This window comes from Cyanistes caeruleus, chromosome 7 (assembly GCF_971803275.1).
Source record: "Cyanistes caeruleus chromosome 7, bCyaCae1.hap1.1, whole genome shotgun sequence".
Lineage (NCBI taxonomy): Eukaryota > Metazoa > Chordata > Aves > Passeriformes > Paridae > Cyanistes > Cyanistes caeruleus.
Window position 1 is genome coordinate 19,695,224 of NC_141707.1, and position 21,923 is coordinate 19,717,146.

General features: G+C 53.3%; 2 protein-coding genes and 2 long non-coding RNA genes across 5 annotated transcripts; 1 reads left to right on the plus strand and 3 right to left on the minus strand.

The window, feature by feature from the left end:
• Nucleotides 1-250: 250 nt before the first annotated feature.
• On the minus strand, nt 251-1,092 carry LOC147652238 (homeobox protein Hox-D1-like). The gene is made up of 2 exons (XM_086898077.1): nt 666-1,092; nt 251-522 (listed from the first exon to the last, which is right to left on the minus strand). Exons 1-2 carry the CDS (start codon nt 1,090-1,092, stop codon nt 251-253), a joined length of 699 nt encoding a protein of 232 aa, XP_086754203.1.
• A 347-nt stretch (nt 1,093-1,439) lies between these two features.
• Nucleotides 1,440-8,512, plus strand: LOC147652239 (uncharacterized). Its single transcript, XR_015289173.1, has 2 exons — nt 1,440-1,878; nt 3,442-8,512. It is a non-coding gene; the product is annotated as an uncharacterized LOC147652239 (long non-coding RNA).
• On the minus strand, nt 2,786-3,811 carry LOC111921958 (uncharacterized). Its single transcript, XR_002860331.2, has 2 exons — nt 3,777-3,811; nt 2,786-3,066 (listed from the first exon to the last, which is right to left on the minus strand). It is a non-coding gene; the product is annotated as an uncharacterized LOC111921958 (long non-coding RNA).
• On the minus strand, nt 8,076-21,370 carry HOXD3 (homeobox D3). 2 transcript variants are annotated; one of them, XM_086897354.1, is made up of 4 exons: nt 21,235-21,370; nt 14,985-15,068; nt 10,876-11,421; nt 8,076-10,450 (listed from the first exon to the last, which is right to left on the minus strand). In XM_086897354.1, the coding sequence occupies exons 3-4, from the start codon at nt 11,369-11,371 to the stop codon at nt 9,699-9,701; spliced, it is 1,248 nt and encodes a 415-aa protein (XP_086753480.1). In that variant the 5' UTR covers nt 11,372-11,421; nt 14,985-15,068; nt 21,235-21,370; the 3' UTR covers nt 8,076-9,698. The 2 variants fall into 2 exon arrangements, with proteins under 2 accessions (XP_086753480.1, XP_086753481.1); XM_086897355.1 differs by lacking the exon at nt 21,235-21,370 and adding an exon at nt 15,795-15,973.
• Between the last annotated feature and the right edge of the window lie 553 nt (nt 21,371-21,923).

The window sequence follows — 21,923 nt, forward strand, 5'->3', positions numbered from 1 at the left end:
CCTCCCTGCCTTAGGGAGCCGCTAACTCCCAGCTGCAGCCGCCCGCTGCCTCGGCCCGGTCCGACACGGAGCAGCGGCGCTCCGGGCCGCCGGTCTGCCCTGAATCCTCAGAAATAAAGCTGTACATAAAGTTGCAAGAGAAAGAGCAGCGGAACTGCACCGCGTGAAAGGACAGCCGGGTGCCCCGCCGGCCGCGGCTTCCAGCCCAGCCCCGACGTCCCCGCGGGTCCCTCGGTGGGGCGGCGGAGCCTCAGGCGGGGCCCCCCGGGACAGCCGCGGGCCCGGCGGCGGGGGCGGCCAGCGCCTCCCGCTCCCGCTTCTTCTGCTTCATGCGGCGGTTCTGGAACCACACCTTCACCTGGGCGTCGCGGAGCCGCAGCGAGCGGGCCACCTCGAGGCGGCGGGCCCGCGACAGGTAGCGGCTGAAGTGGAACTCCTTCTCCAGCTCCGTGAGCTGCCGGGTGCTGAAGCTGGTGCGTGCGGAGCAGGCGGGAGCTTCCCCCCCGCACGGCGCCTCGCCGTCTGCAACGCCGAAAAACACCGCGCTTCAGCTTCAGCGGGGGCAAAGGCAGGGGGAGGAAGCGGGGCGGGGGTCGAGGCGGGAGAAGGGCAGAGGGGAGCCGGGATGGGAGCAGCCCCCGCCCGCCCCCCGCCGCCACACTCACTTCTCCCTGGCGGGCTCCGCTTCGCTCGCATCCACTCGAAGGTGCGGGGCTCTGCCGGGGCGGCCGAGGGAGCCGGAGAGCCGGGCGAAGGGGCGGCCCCGGGGCAGGGCGAGAGCTGCCGCAGCCCCCCGCCGCCCGAGCCGAGCGGGGGGCAGGGCCGGTCGGGGTCCTGCGGCGGCGGGCGGCCGCTCCCGGGAAGGATGGACGTGGCGCAGCCCGGCGCTCCGGCTCCCCGGGACGGCCGGCAGCCGGGGCCCAGCGCCGCGGGGGCAGCGGCCGCGTACCCCGGCGCCTGCGGGGCGGACCCGGCGCTGGCCGTGGTGCCCGGCGCCAGGAAGGCGTCGTCCCCTCGATGGGGGTACGGGACCTGCGGGGCCCCGCGGCACAGCCCCGGCGGAAAGGAGAGAGCGAAGTACCCCAGGTCCATGACCCGCGGGGCAGCTCCGCGCCCCGCCGGGGCAATATGCCCTAATATAGGCCCTGGAGCGGGGCGGCACGTCCCGCCCCGCGGCCAATGGCAGCCGGGAGGGGCGAGCCCCCGCCGGGGGTCCCCGCCAGCTCCCCTGTCCGGCGGGCAGAACCTCCGCGCCGCTCCCGGGTTCCCCCGGCACAGGCCGTTCCGATGGACCCGACGGAGTCGCCGCACCCTCGGCACGTTTGCCGCGGGTTTGGAAGGTGAGCGGGCGCTCTCCCGCTGTCCAGGCTCCCGTCCGGGTACGGGTCTGCGCTCTCCCTTGCCCTGCAGCCGGCCAGGCTCCTGGAGGCTCCCACGGGCACACCCAGGTCTCCACACCGGGAGGCTGGGGCGGGGGGCGGGTTGCTACTGCACCTCATGGCACTTAATGGGCTCGTTCCATCAGATAAGTGCTCTGTAGGCTCTCAAAAATGAATCCTCTCACCGTCAACAGGCTCACACCGTTAATGGACTTTTATTTTTCCCTTGGCTATTCGGCATTGTTTACTGAGTGTTTACAGCTGGCAGAGAGCACCGAGTTGCTTTACCCGGCCAAATCGTCCGACTCTCTCCTGGTTTTCAATCCCCCAGAATGGCAGGAAACAATAATGAAGGTGAAAGAGGTGAAACCTGGACTCCCAAAGTGATCATCTTTCCCTAAATGTCTCCAAGTGACACTTGACCATCCAGTCTGAGCCACGCTGATGTTTGATTTGGATAATGATGGGTTTAATCCAACGCCTCAGCAGATAACCACATGTAAGTGCAGTTCAGAGCAGCAGAAGGGTGTGCTGGGCAGAGTACACCTGGGCTTCGGTGACTTGGGACTGGACACACAAGGAACATAAAGATGCTGTTCTGATAGACTTGCAACTTTCTAATTCTTAGTAGGTGGATGTGGAGTCAGCTGGGAAATGCAAGGGTTGTACTTTATTAAAAAATATATTTTATTTCTAAATAAAAGCTTGAAATTTATATGCCTTCATCCATCATCCAGTGCCTTCCACTCAACAGCTCAAGGAGCTCTACAAGCTCTTGGCCAAAGTGCCATTTGCTGTGGTCAGGAAGAAGCCACAAATTTTGCAAGGACCAAGCATGCTGCTAACCTCATGAAGGCAACCAGAATCCCCAGAGAAGGAAACATTCCACTGGGTCTCCTGTGGATATCAGAGGGCTGGACTGGTGACAGGAAAAGGATATAATGGGGAGACATAATCAGACCATTTCACTGTCTTGGTATCAACTCTTTCCTACGGAGAGTTGTGCTCTGCAGCTCAGCTCCTCCACCATTATACCCAGCTGATGAATCTAGAGCAGACCTGTTTGGGTTTTTTTTCCTGCAGGGGCCCTGAGGGGACACATTGCTGGGACAGGCAATGCAATGCGAGCCTGCAAAGGTACAGGAGCGCTTCCCTGCACAGGGACTCTGATCAGTGACATGGCCTCCTAACAACCCCACTTTCTCCCCAGCTAATGTTGTCCATCTACTATAAAACAACTATTACAGAGAAAAGGCTGGTTGTACAGATTATGTTTTAAGGGTTCTTGAACTTCAAGCCTACAGACACAGGGCTCTGAAATCTCAGGGCCCTGAGGCTCAGTGTTCTCCTGGCATAGACTTGTTCACTCTGATGGGCTGTGCTGCCCTAATACACTAACAATGGAGTATGACTTAAATTTCTATTTTCAGTGGATTCAAGTATAAATTAGAAGAACAGTTTAAATTAAATACGCTTTGTCAGGAAACATACATTTTGAGGAAGGGGTTAAATTCTGGATGATACAAACTTCCTCAGCACTCCCGTGGCAGTCAGAGCAGTTTGGAAAATGTTATCTTCTGAAAAATCAGAAGCCTGGGAACACCAGGTTTTCTCCTTAGCAGAGAGTGGCTGTCCATGCAGGAGAGCATCTGTGCTCTTCAGTCTCCCCTGCTGTAAAAATTCCTGCCTGCAGTGAAGGAAAGAAAATTGGCTCCAGAGAAGGGCTGCTGCTTTACTTGAGTCTTGTGTTTGCAGAATGCAACTGGTTTAATTACACCTAAGACTGTTTTAAATGCTAGAAAAGCTGTCTGTGTTCACACCAGCATATGATCTTTCCATTTACCCAGCTGGATGCTGTTGCAAGTTTCCTGTTCATTACCTGTTTGTTTTGGCAGGACTTCTCAAGGGTGACAAAAGCAGAAATCAGTGGCTAAATACAGGCAAAACATCTCTCGTTGATGCTCTGGCTTTTGAGGGGGGGCTTTTTTTGCATGTAAAAATTTCAGTGCTCAGACTTAAATAGCAAGGATATAGAATAGTGACTGCTGCTGTTTTTTTACAGAGAGTCTAATGGGAAAGATGAAGAACTCCTTGGAAGCCAAAAGAAGGAAGAAGAAAAGTGGGAGGAAAAGGAATGTGAAAAACATGATGGTGTCGGAGACAATTTGAGAACGGCTGTGAGGTTTAGGGATGCCTGTGTGTAGTCAAGTGATGGTGAGACAGGGGAGCTGCTGTAGCAAAAACCTCTGTGAGAACAATGAACAAATGAGTCCTTGTTGTCACCATGTTTCTGGAAATATGAGGGCCTCTGCAAAGCCTGAGAAAAGCACTGCGGAACCAAGACATGATGCTGGAAAAAGCCCTGAGTCCCACTGGCTGCAGACACCAGTAACTCACCTTAGGGAGGCTGCTTGAGGCAATGGCAGCCTGAGCCACAGACACTGCTTTGAGACGTGGAACACGTGGCCAAGAGTCCACCCTTTGTGCTTGTCACAATAACATACAGGAGATCCAACAGATCCCTCCCCAGCCCCCAGGCCTGGAAGGCGTGCTTCGAGCATTACCTTCTTCTTACCCCTCTGCTGCTACAGCACTGCCAGCTGGGCCAAGCTGGTTCTCAGTGGTAAATGAGGATGTACATCCATGGTGTGGAGACAGCTCTGGTGGGGGGGGGCATCCTCAAGGGAGGTAAGCAAACACTGGGTATTAACCACTGGCCCTGTTAGCACAAACCACCAAAGGCTCCTGGGAGAAAGGCTATTACAGGAGGGGAAGCCCTTGGGAGTTTATTTTGTAAAATGTGAGTAAAACCAGGGATGAACAGGGACTCCAGGGCAGAGATTCCAGGAGAATCCAGGATGGCATTCCAGGGGAGCCATCCTCAGCTCCCGCACTAGCACAGCCCTTGCAGGCAGTCACAGCAATCCTCAAGAAGGTATGTTTCTCTCTGTCATCAATATTTCCCTGCCACAAATTCCCCTTTCCCAGATGACCCCTGGAGCAGGAACCTCTGTTCTCCCAGTATGTGGGATTAACGACAAATATCCTCTATATGGACACAGAGAAAAGTCTATCCCTTCTTTTGTAAAGATTTGCTCTGAAGAGTGATTCTGTGTTGGCCTCTTGCCATGTAAAGCCCTGTTTCCTGTCCCATGGCTGTGAATTTGGTGGATATTACACATACTGCTAACCCAGAGGTGTCAAGGTAAGCCATGTTGCTGTGTGCAAAACACACGTGTCAATGAGTTTGCAGCGAAGATTTCTGTCTTGTCTAGTGTTTCTTGCTCCTGAAGATCCTGAAATGTGGACCAGGTTTCTTGGAAGAAAGATTGAGGCTGTGTACCTCACTCAGCATGGGATTGCCTACCGCTCCCAAAACTTCAGCTGTTGCAAGAAAAACTGCACATCTGCAAATAAAAAAATGAACCCTAGTGTTCAAATTCTGCATTCATGAGTATTGTTGCCCAGAAGATATCTATCCTGTCTAGTAACAAATTCCTTGCTGTTTTCACTCTGCTTTGTGCTTACTGTCACTGCAGCTGAGCTTTTCTGTAATTCATCCCAGAAAGTTCAGAAAGCCTCAGGACCCTGGGCTGCAAAAGGAGAGACAAAGACTCACCTCTGCTCCTGAGCAGCATCTGCAGAGCCCTAGGGGTGTGCAGGCACAGATACCTCACTGTGTCCCACCATGTATCTCAGCCTGTGTGACCAAAGGGGTTCAGTCCTGCCATGTTACTCCATTGCTCTCAGGCTCTGGGACTGTGTTCTGCTTCTGCTGGATGGGGTTTCTGCTTGGGTCCCAGCTGGCGCAGGTCCAAGCAGAAGTAGGAGGAACAACTGTCGAGTAAAAAGTGCTCTTTGTGTGATTGATGACCTTTAATAGAGCCAGCCCTCTCACTCCCCTGGCAGCCCAGCTCCAAGCAAGGATCACGGGGTACCCACTGCTGCCTCTCATGTGGGAACAGAGAGACATTGCCAGTTCAGGGATTAGCTTGCCACTCAGTCCCTGAAAAGTGGCTGCAGGCAACAGAGCTCTGGTCTAGCTTATCTTGCACCTTTTAAAAGCAGAGGTACCTTGTTCATCGATGTATACCACCATGTGACACCCAGCCAACCACCACAGCCCTAACTGCCCTGGCAGCACCAGCCCAGCTCCAGTTTTTATTCCCAGTCAGGTCTGCAGTGGAGTGCTGGACATCTGGGTCTGTCCACCATGCAGCAGACTGTGCCTTTGTCAGGCTGACATTGTGTGTGGTCGCTGGGCATGGACAGCAGGCTGGCACATAGAAGGATGGCATCACAACCTGCAGCTCCTTTCCCCAGCTGCCAGCAAGGCATCTTCCCCACTGGTAGACCAGCAGCCCCACCACCTTGACCCTGTTTTTTCTCCTAGTCAAGTAGTCCTTCTAGTGCCTGAACCTCCCTGCAGGCTGTTTCAAAGGGCTTCCCATGGGGCTGGAGAGGTGCAGACACCTCAGTGGTGGATCCTGCCTTCAGTCTTTCTGCCATGGAGCCCAAAAGACCCAGGTGGCCCTCAAGAAAGTCAGGGGACTTCTAGTTGATGCTGGTGGGCTCCCTCTTTCTTAGCCAGCCTCCTTCCTGCATGCCCTTGCCTCCTGGGATTGCAGCCAGCTGCCTCCTCTTCATCTTTGGATGCCTGCAGTCCCAGATGACCCTGGTATGGTTTTATGGTGGAAGCCATGGGGGTGCCCCTGAGTCCTTCACTAGCCTGCCCAGCGACCAGGGCTGGGAGCCTGCAGTGTCTGCTCAGGAACCACTTGCTAATGGAGCGGGAGGCATTTGGCTTTGTTTTTCCAGCCAAACAGAAGTGGCACCTACAAAATTGTGGCATCCCTGGAAGACCCTAGCTGTGCCTAGGTTCCTCTGCCCTGGTGCTGCTCACCAGGCCATACACAGTGGGACACCAATGGGCCCCCCTCAGAAAGAAACGGGATGCTCAGCCCTGCACTGACAGCATGGAGATAACACAAAGCCTCAGCTCCTTTTTGCACTGGGAAAACTGCTGGAACACCATTAAATGGTGGCTTACTGTAAAAACCAGAAAGTGGAGACCCAAACCATGCTGGTCCAAACAGAAGAATTTGCATGGCCTCACTGAAGTTTGGTGCACCCCTGACACCTCTCAACCAGTGCTCCCTATCCCAAATAGTGCTACATCACTGCCGGTATTTAGAGGCCCTGGCTCACTGACCCTTTTATGGGTCTGGAGCAGATGGAAGGAGCAGGGAAGGAAAGGAAGGGGTGCTTTGTCTCCTATTTGTAGAGAAAGGCAAGGCTGAGATCAGCCCCAGGCCTGGCCTTGGCTTACTAGTTGTGTTTTATATAGGTGACTGGAGTTCATCACATCAGATGCTGTTGCAGAGGAGCTGAGCTCCTGTTGAGCTTGAAAGGGGGTTGTTCATAATTTATGAGTTTTAAATGGTGGGCCAAGAAAAAGTCTGGCTTGTGCCAAAGTGTATCTCTCCTCTAGATTGCTGATGCTTGTACAAACATTGTAAAAATGCCAGCGATCTTGCTAAAGTTACATTACTTCTAATAATTAGGTTATCATCATGGACTTCTACTGCATTACAAACAAGACGCCTCTGCCAGAGTCATGGAGAGGAAAGTGAATTTATTTACAAGAAGATTCTCCCTCACTCATGCTCCTCCTCCCCCGCTAGAAACTATGTCTGCTAGCCCAGTTTTCCTGCAATATGAAAGCAATTCAGGGCAGTGGGCCTCAGTAACACTGTGTTTGTGGTCAGGGCTCCTCTGAACTCCCTCCCTTCCCCACATCTCTGAACAGCCTTTTCTTTCTTAACAGATTTAATGAAGGATTAATAGTGTAAGTCAGGGCAGATACTGTTTGGCTAACAGTCTACAGAGCACAAAGCAAAAGGGAAAAGGGCACTGGGTGTCCTGTGGAAATAGTGGTGCCTTGCTGTTTCGCAGATAGAAGCAGGTGATCCAAAATACATTGTGTTTCAAGAACACACAAAAAACCTACATGGACAATTTTGTTTGTGAGCACATTGATTGCAGAAAGTTTTAGAGAGACAAACATATGTATATATTTATGGCATATTACAGAAGTATAAATCACAAGTGGTGTCCAGCATTACTTTTTGTGTTGTTTCAATGTTTTGTTTACTCCTGGGTGGTGCTTCTAAGAAACAATTTGTGTTAAAATTTCCATAGAATACAATTTTAGGGCTCTAAAGGGTTAAAATATGTCTCCAAACAAAGCAGTTTATTCTGTTCTGTTTTGTTTACAGATCTGTAACACGTATATCCAAATCTTCTTGGTTAAAAGTGAAATTTAACAAAATATACACTTTTCACTGTAGCATAGCATTGTTGAAATCTCACAGAGGGGAAAACAAAACCCTATGTAATGTTTTGAAACATTAGTGCTCAGCTGAACATAAATGCCAAATGGCGAGGAAGAAATCAGGGATGGGAAAGAAGAATAAATGAAAGAAAACTTGTCTGTATTGACCAGGATGGGAGCTGGTAAAATATTTCTCACAATAGGAATGCCAGGTCTGTCATTAGAGGATGGAGTAGGAGCTGCAGTGTTTGTCAAACTGGAAAGTGATGCATCAGACGCTTTGGTGGGGAATACAGAAGTTTGGATTAATATATAACTCAACACTTTTAGAAAGAGATAAGAATAGTCTTCTCAGAGCGATATGTACTGTCAGGAAGAGACTTTAATCACAGCGTTTACAAAAGAAGTATCTCTGTAAATCCAGCGAGGAGTTCAATACAGCCGTGTAACTAGAGAGGAGGAAACACGAGGGTTCAGAGCATCGTTCCCTTTCTTTTTTCCTGTTTTTTTTTAATCTTCTCATTACTTTATTTTTTTCTTCCCCATGTTAGCTGTCCTGTTTGTGGCAGGGAGAGGCGATGGTGCCCCTCTGCCGCGGTCAGGCGGGGTGGCACTGTCCTTGCCGGGCACCGGAGGAGCGCAGCGGCACCGCCCAGCCACTGCCTGCGCCCCATCTCAGCATCTCCCTTCGGCTGTGTGTATCTGATTGTCAATTTTCTTTCAAAGTTTATATTTATGGGAAAGGGAAAAAAAAAAAAAAAAAAAAAAAAAAAAAAAAGGAAAAGCTCGGGCTTCCAAAGATGTCTAAAAATTGATTTATGGTTAGTATAAAGACAACAGTATAAAAATAACAAAGGAGGCGGCAGCTGCTGCGCGGATTGCTATGGAGACCCTAATGAAATTAGCACAATCAGAGGGTTTCTAATTTTTTTTTTTGCCTTCTAAGCTTCTAATTTGTTTTCTATTTTGGATAGCCAGAGTATAATTTAAAAAAAATAAATAAATAAAAAGAAAGAAAATAGCCCATCAAAATAATATGCGCGATAGATACCCAGCCAATAAATAAATGCTAACCTCACCGAGGTTTTTATATGCAGGATTTGATCTGAAACAAGACGGCCAGGAGCCCCTCTTTGTAGATCGCCTCCTCAGAGCGGCTGCGCTTCCAACTAAAGGTGGCTTCACCCGGCCGAGCCAGCTGCCAGCCAAGCCACCGAGGCGCTCGAGTGGGGCCAGCCGATTAGAAATAAATACTTTAAAAATACTTTCAATATTTTTTAAGTGTAACGGCTCTTTGTGTGATGCCACAGTTTGTTTTACTCTATTAATGATTTACGACTTGCTGTCTTAATTAATCCTTACATAAACTACGAACACCAGCCACTGTTACAACTGTTCAAGACTACTCTCTCAACTAGCTCAGACCGATTATACTAAATAGGTGAAATGTAAGTCACCACGGACCTGAATCCCTCTCCCGAAGTATTGGTGAAGAAATTCTACAAATACCCACATAAATACATTAAGACGAGGATAAATAATCAGTGATACAAAAAATGTCTCGCTTAAAATAATAAATACATTATCATTTAGTCCAATGCGATCCTTACGTTACGGAAGAACTCATAAATTAACTTTTCTGAAATAAGCTTACGCGCGGGCGAGTTCCGACGGCTCACGACTGGTCTAAAACACCTCAGCATGACGCGCTGCTAACACTACAGCATCTCTAAGACTTACCTTCAAGTACATCATTACCAGCTTATCAGTCCCTCGGTTGGCAGTATATTGCACTGTCATGCTTAAAACAGCTCTAAGAGAAAGGCTCCTGCTCACGGACCTACTCGGGGCTGCGGAAGAAAGAAGGGAGCTGCTAAGGGAGACAAATCCACTGATACTGTTGGCACTAGAGAGCACAGTAACACTGTCCCGTCAGAAAAGTGAGGTAATGGAGAGGGGAGCGGGGCCCGCTGGCCGCCGCCCCGCTACAGATGCGTGAGCTTGGGCGCCTCCTGCATCCGTCCCTGAGAGGTGTGGTGAGAGGAAAGGTCCGTGTAGGTGGGGTGGGGGTCGCAAGGTCCGTGGTGGTGGCCGCCGGGGATCTGGGCGGCGCAGCTGTAGTCCACGCTGGCGGAGGAGGGGTGCTGCAGGTGCCCCAGGTTGAACATGGGGCCCGAGGCCGGCATCGAGTCCACGAAGTTGCCCCCCACGTAGACGGGGCTGCCCTGCAGGCTGGGGTTGGCGAAGCCGCCGCCGCCGCTCTGCATGGGATGGGGGTCGTACTCCGCGCCCGCGTAGCGCTTCTGCTGCGGCAGGCAGCTGCTCAGCGGCGCCGTGTAGGCGGCCAGCCCGTACATGCTCTGCTGGGACTTGGCGAACGAGGTGGGCGAGGGCGCGTCGTAGCTGAGGCTGTTGACGCCGGGGAGCTGGCTGGAGTAGCCGACGTGGTTTGGGCCGCTAAGAGGGGGGCTGCGGTCCGGGGACTGTCCGACGGGGGAGTGCATGATGCCTTTGGCTTTTTGGTCCTTTTTGTACTTCATCCGGCGGTTCTGGAACCAGATCTTGATCTGCCGCTCGGTCAGGTTGAGTAGGTTGGCCATCTCCACGCGGCGCGGCCGGCACAGGTAGCGATTGAAGTGGAACTCCTTCTCCAGCTCCACCAGCTGCGCGCTGGTGTAGGCTGTGCGCACCCTCTTGGAGGCCGGCCCGGGGGGGCTCTTGTCCTCGCAGCTCTCTCCTGCAGGGAAGAGGCACAAAGAGACATTGGTTCCCCCCACGAAAGACAGCCCCCCCTCCTCCCCTTCCTCCCGGGGTCCCTCGGAAACCTGCTATAGCCTCTCGCTCTGTCGGCGCCCGGGGAGGGGGTGCCGAGGGCCCGGGGGTGGCCTCCCGCTCCTCCCTGCCCGACACACACACCCTCCCGCAGCTGCCTCCCCCCAGAGACCACCCGGCCGGGCGTCCCCGGGACCCCGCCCCCAGCCTGTCCCACCTGCGGCAGGGCTGGGACCCCTCGCAGTGTGGGGAGCATAGGAGGGCGACGGCAGCTAGAGGAGTAGGGGACAAGGCGCGGAGCCAGGGGGCTCAAGCCGGGGGACTCAGGCCGAGGGACTCAGCCCGGCTCCCCGGTCGAGCAGTGGGGTCGGGGCGGGGGTGTTGGGCTACCTGGGGGGGCGCAGGTGCTTTTCTGCTTGGAGTTCTGCCGGGACTCCTTCATCCAAGGAAATATCTGCTTGCTGAGGGTGGCGCTGGCCGAGCCCGAGGAGTTGGGGCCCCCCTTGGCTTTTTTCGGAGGGGGCACACTGGGAGGTGGGTTGGGCGGGGAGGAGGGCGGCAGGGCCGGGGGCTGATGCTCGCCGATCCCCGGGGGCTGACTGCCCCCGGGGCCGCCCCCGCCCGGCCGCATGCAGCTCCCGCTCAGCTCGCTGCCCTTGTGGGCCGGAGCCCGGCCGGGCGCGGAGCCCTGGACGGAGCAGGCGGAGCCGGGGTACTCGCCGTCCAAGCCGGCCTGGCCGTAGGGCTGGTGGGCCGCGCCGTAGGGGTAGGCGTCGGCCTTGCTGTAGCTGTAGCCCCCGAAGAGCCCCGCGTTGTCGTAGTAGGCGGCTTTGTGCATCCTCTGCTCTGCGATCGCCGAGGCCCGCGGCCCCCGCTCAAATAACATTGACCGCCGCCCCGCGCCTCACGTCGTCGGCCCGGGCCACTCGCAGCCACCTGGGGAGGGGGAAACAGCAGGGACACGAAAGAGACTCTTAGAGGGGGAAACCGGCTGGTAGCGGCTGGCACGGGCCGGTCCCGGCACCCCCCGCACTCCGGCACCCTCGACCTCGGCCTCCCATCCGTGGGAGGGCTGGGAGACATCAAGGAAGGAGCAGGGGCCCCAGAGAAGGACCAGGGCACAAAAGGGGAGGAGCAGGGTCACCGGGCAGGAGTCAGGGCAAACTGGGCCAGGAAGAGAGCAGAGTACACCGGGGAAGGACCCTCGGCACTGCGGGGGAAAGAGCCACCTGAGAGCGATGGTGCAGAGGGGAACGGGAACACACTGACGGGACTTCCCTACAGGCCATCTTTTGAAGCGGTTTGGGGGATGCTTCATTTGCTTTGTTTTGCCTTTGGAGCGTTCCCGCTCCAGAGTTTGGCTGGAGCGGAGCCCGCGGTTGTAGGCAAGGGCTCTCAGTGAGTGACTGTGCTGGGTGGTGTCCCCAAAGACCCAGTGGCCCATTTCGGGCCAGAGCATCCGCGCCCCCCGCCCCGCACGCGTGCGCACGGCCGGGCACGGCTGACATGATGGATGGAGCCCGGGCTGCGGCCGGGCAGAGGCAGAAAAATCCCGTCCCCTTTGTAAACCCGCCCTTCTTCTTTCCCCGGATTCCTCCAGAGTTAAAATATAACCGGCGCCATTCACTCCCTTCACTTTGCACTATAAAGGAAGTCGCAGGTCAGCTCCCCTATTTTAATTCTTTGATGAATTAAATTCCCTCACCCAACGTTTCTCTTCCCTTTTATTTGTACCCAGTAGAAAGAACCTGAGACATTTGAGATAATTTTTAGAGGGTTCTTTTCTTTTTTCAGCCTGCAAACTTATGGCTCTCCCCTCCCTGCCCCCCGGCTCCCATATGAGTCTGCTCCCACCGAAAACGCACGGTCCCCTTAGGGCAGATGTTTTGAGGCAGGGTGCTGTTACCTTTCTCCTCGCTGCTCCCAAAACTTCTCTGTGCTTAGTACAAGATGGAAACTGTTCTGCAATTTTGGTGCGGCTCTTTAATATTCCCTGCTCTTATTTTTCTTGTGGGATAGAGGTTTTCTCTGACACTTTTGGTGATTTTGTAAATTAGCTCATACTTCACCTGACACTGTAAGTCTGTAAATCAACGTATATTAAGACTTCCTTGTATTTCTGCAGGATTTAAGCTTACTAACGTACCAGAGAAAAATAGCTAGAAATCTTTGAAAGGTGTCCGACAATTATAGTTCTCCTGCCTACACGTACGCAATACTGGGAGACTACTCTTCTTTCTCTCGCAAGTACCCTTGGTCCCGCCAAATACCGTTGATCTGTTCTCTAAAATTCACCGGGAAACGCATCTCTGTAAGTCAAAATAACCTCAGCGTGCTGCAATCCACGGCCGCTCTCGGCGGTTTATCCCGTGTCACAGACTGCCGAGGTCCTTTTCTTCCCTAAACAAAAGCTTGAGATGATCTGTGGAGCTGACGAAAACGGGAACTGTTTTTCCCTCCTGGAAAATTTTAGTTTAAAAAGTCTGCAGAAATGGACGGTGGCGATGCAGATGAGTTTTAATACGATGTGATAACCTTGTCCAAATAACTCTGTAGCTCTTTTCCCACTTCTATCATCTACATTTTCGGGACCGGTCTGGACTGAGGACTTTTGTTAGCACAACACTGCCTTAAGCCTAGGCTTTTATATGCCTTGTGAAATATAGTTCCCAAAAGAATACACAGAATCTTAAGAAAGAATATTGCTGTTAAGCTGTTAAAAGCCTTATTTCTTTTCTGAAATACCAACTGCTTGTGAACTCTGCTTGAACCTAAAAAGGAGGCTATGGGCCATAAATCACATGGACAATGCTCAACTGTTTGGTGGCTCATCTTTAGATCTTAAGAAGAGAGAGAGGGAGAGAAAGAGGGAGAGGGAGACCTATCCAGGGTTTGATTTTCCACGAGTGAAAAGCCCGGGGTGATGTTTTTATAGGTAACACCAAAGCGGGGACTCAACACTTGGTGGTTTGGCCAGAAACAGCCTCCAGGGAAAAGGAAAAAAAAAAAAAAAAATAAAAGAAAAAGTAAAAAAGAAAAAAAGAGTGACATCCAAATGGTGAGGCCGAGCCGTGGGAGGTGGGCTTGGAGGCACCGAGGGTAGGAAACCGCAAAGTATCCATGTCTGTGTTTCAGATTTCCCTTCCTCCTCTCCAGAAAGGTTAACCTCATCTGAACTGTTAGGCGTTGCACATGATAATGGGGCTTTTTGTCCTGCCGCTGGTTCCAGCGCTTTTGGGGGATGCCGACCCTCTCACGGCTCTGCCTGGAGAGCAGCTGGGAGCCCAAGCATCCAGCCGTGCGTGTGCACGGAACCCGGCTGGCTCAGGCTGGCACCGGCCCGGCACTGCCGGTCTCTTTCCTCCTGACACCTTCATATTAAGCGGTTCTCTACTAAAACTTCCACTACACTTAATTCTGCTTCGGATCAATATCTAATATGATACCGAATAAATAAGAGGCGGTGAGAGCGGCCAGCGAAGCGGTTATTAAAGCAGCCGGAGCTCTCAGGGTGCATATCAATGCACCTGTCATTGCGGTTGTAGCAAAATTTATGACTGCTAGCGCCGTGGCAGTAAACGCTCCGGCCAGGAATGAAAAGGAAAACACTTCCCAAGCCCCGGCACTTTCAGAAGTGCAAAGCAGCCGGCGCGTAGGAGGCAGCCCGGCAAAAGAATCCCCCGCTCGGCACGTTTCCCGGCCGCCGGCCCGGGGCTGACCTGTATATAAGGAAAGCGCTGGAGCCGCCGCCGGAGCCGGCCGCAAGCAGGGCAGCTGGGCACCCACCGCTGGGGCTGCGCCTCCGCCGGGGCATGTCTCGGCTTTGAGGGCACTGAGAGCACTGGGGAGCTCGAAGGGGCCCTGCGAGACACGGAGCGGTGGCCGCCGTGGGGCCTCTTAAAGCAGCTACGGAGCCCCCCGGGGAGCAACCCGCTCCCCGCGGCTGGCTCCGGGTTTGGCTGCTCCCCAGCCGGGCTCTGCTGCTCCCCAGCCGGGCTCGGCTGCTCCCCAGCCGGGCTCTGCTGCTCCCCAGCCGGGCTCTGCTGCTCCCCAGCCGGGCTCTGCTGCTCCCCAGCCGGGCTCTGCTCCCCAGCCGGGCTCTGCTCCCCAGCCGGGCTCTGCTGCTCCCCAGCCGGGCTCTGCTGCTCCCCAGCCGGGCTCTGCTGCTCCCCAGCCGGGCTCGGCTGCTCCCCAGCCGGGCTCTGCTGCTCCCCAGCCGGGCTCGGCTGCTCCCCAGCCGGGCTCTGCTCCCCAGCCGGGCTCTGCTCCCGCGGAACAGGGGCGGCTTTCAGCGGGGCTTTCTGCGGGCTGTTCTTTATCTGACGTGTGGGGCGGCGGCGCGCCCCGGGTGCCACGGCCGGCGGCTTCCACCGAGCAGCTCTCCCCGCTCGGCGGGCCTGGGCCGGGACCGGGGCCGGGCCGGGCTCTGCTCCCTGCGACGGGCCTGTCGCGATAGGGAAAGCGAGAGATGGATGGAAAAGGAAATTGAAAGAACTCACCAAACTTACGTTTTTTCTTGATTTTTGACTTTAAATGTGTGAGTAGGATCTTCAGGTTCCTTTGGATAATCCGCGGGCACGGACCTGCAACAGAAGTGATAACTCTCAGCGGAAACTGCTTTGTTTTGGACTTTCTTCCTTAGGACTTTGTTAATAAATGCACATCTCGTCCGCAGCCCCTCACCGTGTCGCTCCGTCCGCGTCAGATCTTTTACCAGACAAAGGGTAGATGTTTCTCTTCATTTATTAATAACGCTTTGAGAGAGACGGGGAGCAAACAAACGTGCGAAATACTCCGGCTGCAGGTCGGAGCCGGGCAGGGCGGCCTGCGGCAGCCGCTCCGACGGGCCCCGCGCAGCGGCCGGGGAGCCGTGCCTGCCTTCCCGGGTCCAGCCCGGCCCGGCCCGAGGGGAGGCAGCGCACGGGGGTAAAGGGGGTAAAGCGCCTTTGCGGGGAGCTGCGGGCACCTTCGAGGCTCACAAGCGCCTCTGCTGCCGCCCGCACCCACGGCCCGCGAGCAGTCCCGCGGAAACGGAGCTAGCCCGGGTCTCTCTCCATTTGTCCCCCCAGATACCGAATAAGAAAGAGAGAAAGATAAGCGAAGAAGTCCCAGCATTGAAAATGCGCTGCAAACATTTGCGTCTCGAAATGAGTATTTTGCCTTTGTCTGTGCAGTGTGCCGATGCAGGACTTTAAGAACTTAAAGAGTGCCAGAAAATCCCCCACAAAGAAGCCCAGGTCATTATAAAGACGATATCTAGCCACCATAAGCCTTTGAAATGACCTTTGGCTCATATAGCAATAACTCACCACTTAATGAACAACCAACGGAAGCGCCTCCGATAGCTCACAACACAACAGACCTTACAACTTTCCACCAAGTCTTCTCTCTCCCTAACCAAACTCAGTAGGATGCTACATTCCCCTTCCAAATCACCTTAATTTATGCTGGCAAACCGGAGTTAGGGAAGTGGAGCTTCATGATTACACATGATGCTCGCTCAGGTTCCTGGCCCGGGCCTGTCCCGGTAACGTCTTATATAATGTATTCACGTGGGCGTATGTCAACTTTAAGTGCTTTATTTTTTTTAGAGAGAATTCATTAGAAATAGCACTTTACACGGTGTATGAAGGCAACCTAAAGTGGGTTGCACCTTAGCCCCTGAGAGGAGAGATCATAATATTGCAAACCGAGTCATTGTTAGCCGCTGTTGATTAACACGGTAAGTTTTCATTTTGTGCCTAATTAATTATCGACTTCTCATCCCTTTCCGAAGCAACTTCTCAGCCTCACAAGCGATAGCCTTCTAGCTCTAGACATGCTTTATTCAGCCAGAGCTTGGCCAAATACCAAGACTTCCACGGCCACAGGAATAACCCCCAAAGTTTGTGCTGCGGAGAGAGAGGAGTCTGGGCACGCTGGGGTTGTGCTCGTCTCCCAGCGCTCGGAGAGGACTTTGCCAGAGCTGAACCCAGGGAAATCTTTAGAATTATTCAGGCGTGGGACCAATATAGGTATTATTGAAATTTTAGGTGAAGTTATAAGTGAGTGCTTCCATCGAGCCAAATGAAATGCTGCTTGCAGTAATTGGATTCAGCTGACTAACTTGGCAGGCCAGCAGCTTGGAGGCATACAGCTAAGAAAAATGTTCAGTGCTTTTAACTTCTGATCGAGCAGAGCAACACGCAACAGAAAATAATAAATAAATAAATAAACAATCACCCTAACTTTCTCCTTCTCCCCTGGCCTCCCACCCTGTTTCCTCCGGGGCACTCCGACCCCCGCCGAGGACTCGCCCGGGTGGCTCGGGGAGGGCAGGGTCCGTTCCAACCTTACACACACTCTTGCTCGACAGCACGACGCTGGGCTTTACGCTGGGACTTTAGAACAGACATAACCGAGAGTTCACCCGGGCTCCAGGCAAGCCAGCAGGCAGTAGAAACAGGCGTTCCTGGGAGAGTGGGACTACTTGCGACAGCCCAAGCGGGAGCTGAGCTGTAAGTGTTTGCGGGGAGGCTGTGTGGTCGCTTCCAGACCCCCAGTCCGCCCAGAGAGGCAGCGGTCCCCCCCAGGCATCTTCCCACCGCCTTATTGATCAAACCACACAAACGCAGGGCAAGAAACTTCTCGGTAGATAAATATCAAGCCGTGCTTCAAACAGCATGTGTAACTCGAAGGCATGAGCATACCGGTAACAGCAGTACTAAAACTACTGCGGAAGGAAAACAACAGCCACTAAGGAACACCAATGCACTGCCAGGGAAAAACGTTCGGGAAGACACTTGGCACGAACATTTGAGAGATCCTATGTAGGGGCTACATTACCGATGAGCCTATTTTAAATTGCCCTTTACAAATCAACACGGCTACCCCCTGCCCGGCTAACCACGGCAATGCATTAACGTGATGCTCAATCTCACTTTGGCAACGGGAGCATCTAGCAAAGTTCTCTCCCTCGTTTGTTTGCTTATTTGTAATTCTCTTCCTGAAACCAGCGAAAATTGGGGAAAGGATAGGATTAAAGCTATTCCCCTAGCTTTTGGAAATGAGTTCACTTTTTATTTAAAGAACATAATAAAAAGAAGATACAGCTTAAAACGTTCAAGTAGGTGGAGACTACTCCATACATTTGCAGCCACTACGGGCAGAGATTGCAAACAAATTCCAGACCGTTTCAGAGTAAAGGAGATAATACAGCCCCTGCGGTTAAACGTCCCCTTTTGTCATGCAGTTGCTTACCTGTGTATCAATTTATCATAAACCTGGGTTCCTCACTTTTCAGGATCTGCGCTTGCAGTTCTTAGAATATATCCTTCACCCTTTGTCTGCAGACAATACTCTCCTAAAACCTGATCTTGCGGTTTTACAAATATTTCCATACACCAGAATTCCCGATAGAACGAAAACAGGCTCAGGCTCAACTACCAATAAAAGAGAGCGAGTGGAAATCGGAATTTGTTGGGCTTTTTTTAAAAAAAAAAAAAATCAACACACAACCCTTTAGCCATCAGCCTCCCGGAACCAACGACAGCAATTGGCCGGCTCTTGTTTTGTTTTGGTTTTAAATCGTGCGGCCATTGATGAATTTTGGGGGCGAGCAGGAGAAATCCCTTTATAATCAGAAATATAGGCACTGCCTTAAAATCCAGGCATATTGGGCCACGTGATCGCGGAGCAGCGCTCCGGGGCCGAGGCTGGCGCGCTCCCCGCGCCCCCGCGCAGCGGGGCTGCCGTGCCGTGCCGTGCCGTGCCGTGCCGTGCCGTGCCGTGCCGTGCCGTGCCGGGCCGGGCCGTGCCGTGCCGTGCCGTGCCGTGCCGTGCCGTGCCGGGCCGTGCCGGGCCGTGCCGTGCCGTGCCGTGCCGGGCCGGGCCGTGCCGGGCCGTGCTGTGCCGTGCCGTGCCGGGCCGGGCCGGGCCGTGCCGTGCCGTGCCGTGCCGTGCCGTGCCGGGCCGGGCCGTGCCGGGCCGGGCCGGGCCGGGCCGGGCCGGGCCCCGTGGGGCGGGCCCTCCCCGCGCCCCTGCCCGCGCTGCCCAGCGCTCCGCTCCGCGGGGCCGGCGGAGCAGGGGAAAAAGGTGAATTCCGCGGGATGATCCCAGCGGGCAGAAATTCCCAGAGGAGACGGAGGAGGTATTTGGAACCGTGTGCGGCCGGGAGCCTGAGCCGGGGGCAGCTCCGCAGCAACGCTGCTCTGGCGGACAGGCGCTGGGGCCCGCTGGCGTGAGCGACTTTCTGCTTTCTCCTTCTCCGGAGCACGGAGATGCGGGGCAGCGGGGACTACCCCCGCCTGGAGGCTAAACAAGCGCCGGGGGAAAAAACCCTCATGACATTTGTGCGTGTGTGTGTCTGCCCTGAGCCTGCCTCCCTGCTCTGTGTGTATGAAGAGACATGGAGTAAACCCTGTGTATATCTGTCATGTGGGCCCACAAAGCTCCCCGACGATACCAGTTAGGCAAAAGAAAAAAAACCAAATATATATATATATATATATTAGCTTCTCTGTTTGATTTTTTTGGTAACGTATCTGTAGCTATAAATACACCACACCTAATCTAACATCTGCTATGATTTCATTACCATCCAAAGCATGGGGATGTGACAGTAACGTATTACCTTACAATACCAACCGTAAGTGCATTGTAACATTTATCTAAATTACATTGCTTTTCCTGACTTTGCAAACCAGTTATAAAAAGATTGGAGTCCAGTGATGGAAACATAAGTTCAATGTAAATTATTGTGTATGGCTTCGGATTTATAATCCTATATTTCTTCGAAATGATGCACTTAAATCTAGCCTCAAGTAAGAGGTAATGGTTCTTTATATCCTTTTCAGTCAGCCATATATTTTGGTGGCTGGGTAGTTTTGCCGAGCCCCCCGCGCTCGCGTGTCTGTGTGTACATACAGCAACCCCTACACGCACAGCGTGTTCTGCATACTTGTGTACATGCACACAAAGCCGAACATAATTCTGGCCGCTGTTTAGACATTTTGGATGACGGAGAGGTCTTTAGCTTCCTACACAAAAGTGCGAGAGGAAAAGCTGGACACGAGCAAAGAACACGAAGAGGATTCAGAAGAAAATGCCTTTTTGGAGGGCAGTTCGGAACCCCCCGGAGAAAGCCTCACAGCCCTTTGGTGTCTTTTCAATCTAGTGCTTAAAAAAAAAAAAAAGAAAAAAGAAAAAAGAAGAAGAAAAACACCGGGAGGAAAAAAAGAAAAAAGAAAAAGAAAAAAACCCCACAAATTTAACGTGAAAATGGAGGACAGCTGAAAGAAAGGAGCACTTTCGCCACTACCACCAGAATTAAGATATTGTAAAGGGGACTGAAAAAGTATTAAGGAAATGTTAATCCTTTGGCTGGTGGGACTCCAGCTTTGCGCGAATTTGTCTCCAGTAAAGGATCTAAGACTTCTTCAATCGGAGCATATGTTCATAGAGCAATAAAACAGAAAGATTTACAGTCTCCGCCCGCCCCCCAGCAGCCTCGCACCCTTTCAGGAATTACTTATGATGATTTATAACAACAACTCCGGCAATTGTCAAACTGATAAAATAGCCCGGGCTATATGCGAGAATAAACGCTCTTATGAAAGGGTTGCGATTTATGTTCAGGTCCATTTTACTGCTTGTCTTGGTGGAGTTGGGTTTCTTTCTCGGCCCAATAGGATAATATAAAACTTCATTGATAAAAATGTAGGAGTTCTCGTGAAGTAGCAAATCTGTTCCTTAGTCACTACCACAACACATAAACATTTGTCATTTTTGAATAATTGAATTAATGTGTTATTGTTTGAATGTATAATTCATAACATAGGAAACTTTGTCTCTGTCCTGCCACCGAAACGGAAGCAATAAAAAGCTACAATCTAGGGTTTTTAGAAATTACTCCAGCAAGGGATAATAAAGAATATCCTGTTTGCAGAAGGTATCTCCAGCTGACCGGGATTTCACGGAGAAATCTCAGACTCGTCCGTATTCTACGGAGTTTCTAGAGAGTGGCTTTGTATAAAAACAAAACCGCGATTTTTCCCCAGTCCGGGCTATTGATCGGGGACTTGCAAGCCGGCATGCTCGCTCGGGGGCTGGATGCGCCCGGACTCCCGGGCAGCTCCGCGCCGTGCGGAGGGGCAGCGGGGCCGGGGCAGCGGGGCCGGGGCAGCGGGGCCGGGGCAGCGGGGCCGGGGCAGCGGGGCCGGGGCAGGAGCTGCTGGGGCAGGAGCGGCCGGGGCAGCGGGGCCGGGGCAGCGGGGCCGGGGCAGCGGGGCCGGAGCCGGAGCCGGAGCCGGCCTTTGTGCGGGCGGCGGGGCAAGGGCGCGCCCGGCGCCGGCTCCGGCCCCGCTGTCAAAGACTCGCTGCAAAATTTACGACCCCGCTGGCGGAGGAGCCGAGGGCCTTTCCCCGCCGCTGGGAGCGGGCAGCGGCTGCCTTGACAGCCGCATTGTTTCCTCTGCCCCGCTCCGCTCCGCTCCGCTCCGCGCCTCCCCGCGCGGGCAGCCGCCGCTCCGGGAGGCGGGCTGGCCAGCAGGCTCCCCGCTCCGCGGCTCTCCGCGGCTCTCCGCGGCTCTCCGCGCTCGTCCTCTTCCCCCGCTCCCTGGGAAGCAAAGGTCATCGCTTGCGCCCGGTCCGGTTCCCGGCCGCTGCCGCGCTGGAAATCAGGAAGCAGCGTGCCCTATTTGTCAAGTGTTTGACAGCTGAGTTCATTAAGGCTTAAATAAGGAGGAATAAAAGTAAAAAATATTTACGTACCGGGCGTCTCTTTTTCAGCAGCTACCAAAGAGCTAGGTGTGCAGGGAGAGGGACGGCACCCTTTGTATATTATATTCTTGGGATCTCTTCAGTTTTCAAGTCTGATAGAGTCCTTTGCTTGGCAGATTAATGACGACTCCGTGTTTCTTAAGGGACGTGCTGAATTAATTATTTCGCAAATCACGTGGTCAGGACTTGTAGAAATCTATTCTTATCATCTTCCTTGCACTTTGAAATTCTGCCTGTTATGACTGTTCCTAGCAAGATTATTTTGGTCTCTAGGCTTGGGGGGAAGGAGGGGAAAAAAAAAAAAAAAAAAAAAAAAAAAAGGAAAAAAGAATCAGGGGAAAGGGCTAACAAACATGGCCGTTGGAAGCGGTGTGGCTCTGCACCGAGAGGTCCCTATTTACAGTACTGTACAGTCTGTGGGGTTTGCTATTGACTCTGCCTTTCCTCTTCATCCTTACCTTAACGACTAGTGGTGATATAATATACAGAACTGTATTGATGTATCGGGAGTAACAGGAGGAGCCATTAAACAGCAGAGAGGGAAAGTATGATCACAAGATATGCCTCAATATTTAAACTTAGCGAGTGTGTGCTTAGGAAGGCAACCCCAACCTCCCCTCAGTGCACTCGGGCAGTAAGGGCACATGCTTTCTGCTGGGCACCCCGCTCCCTGCCCGGCC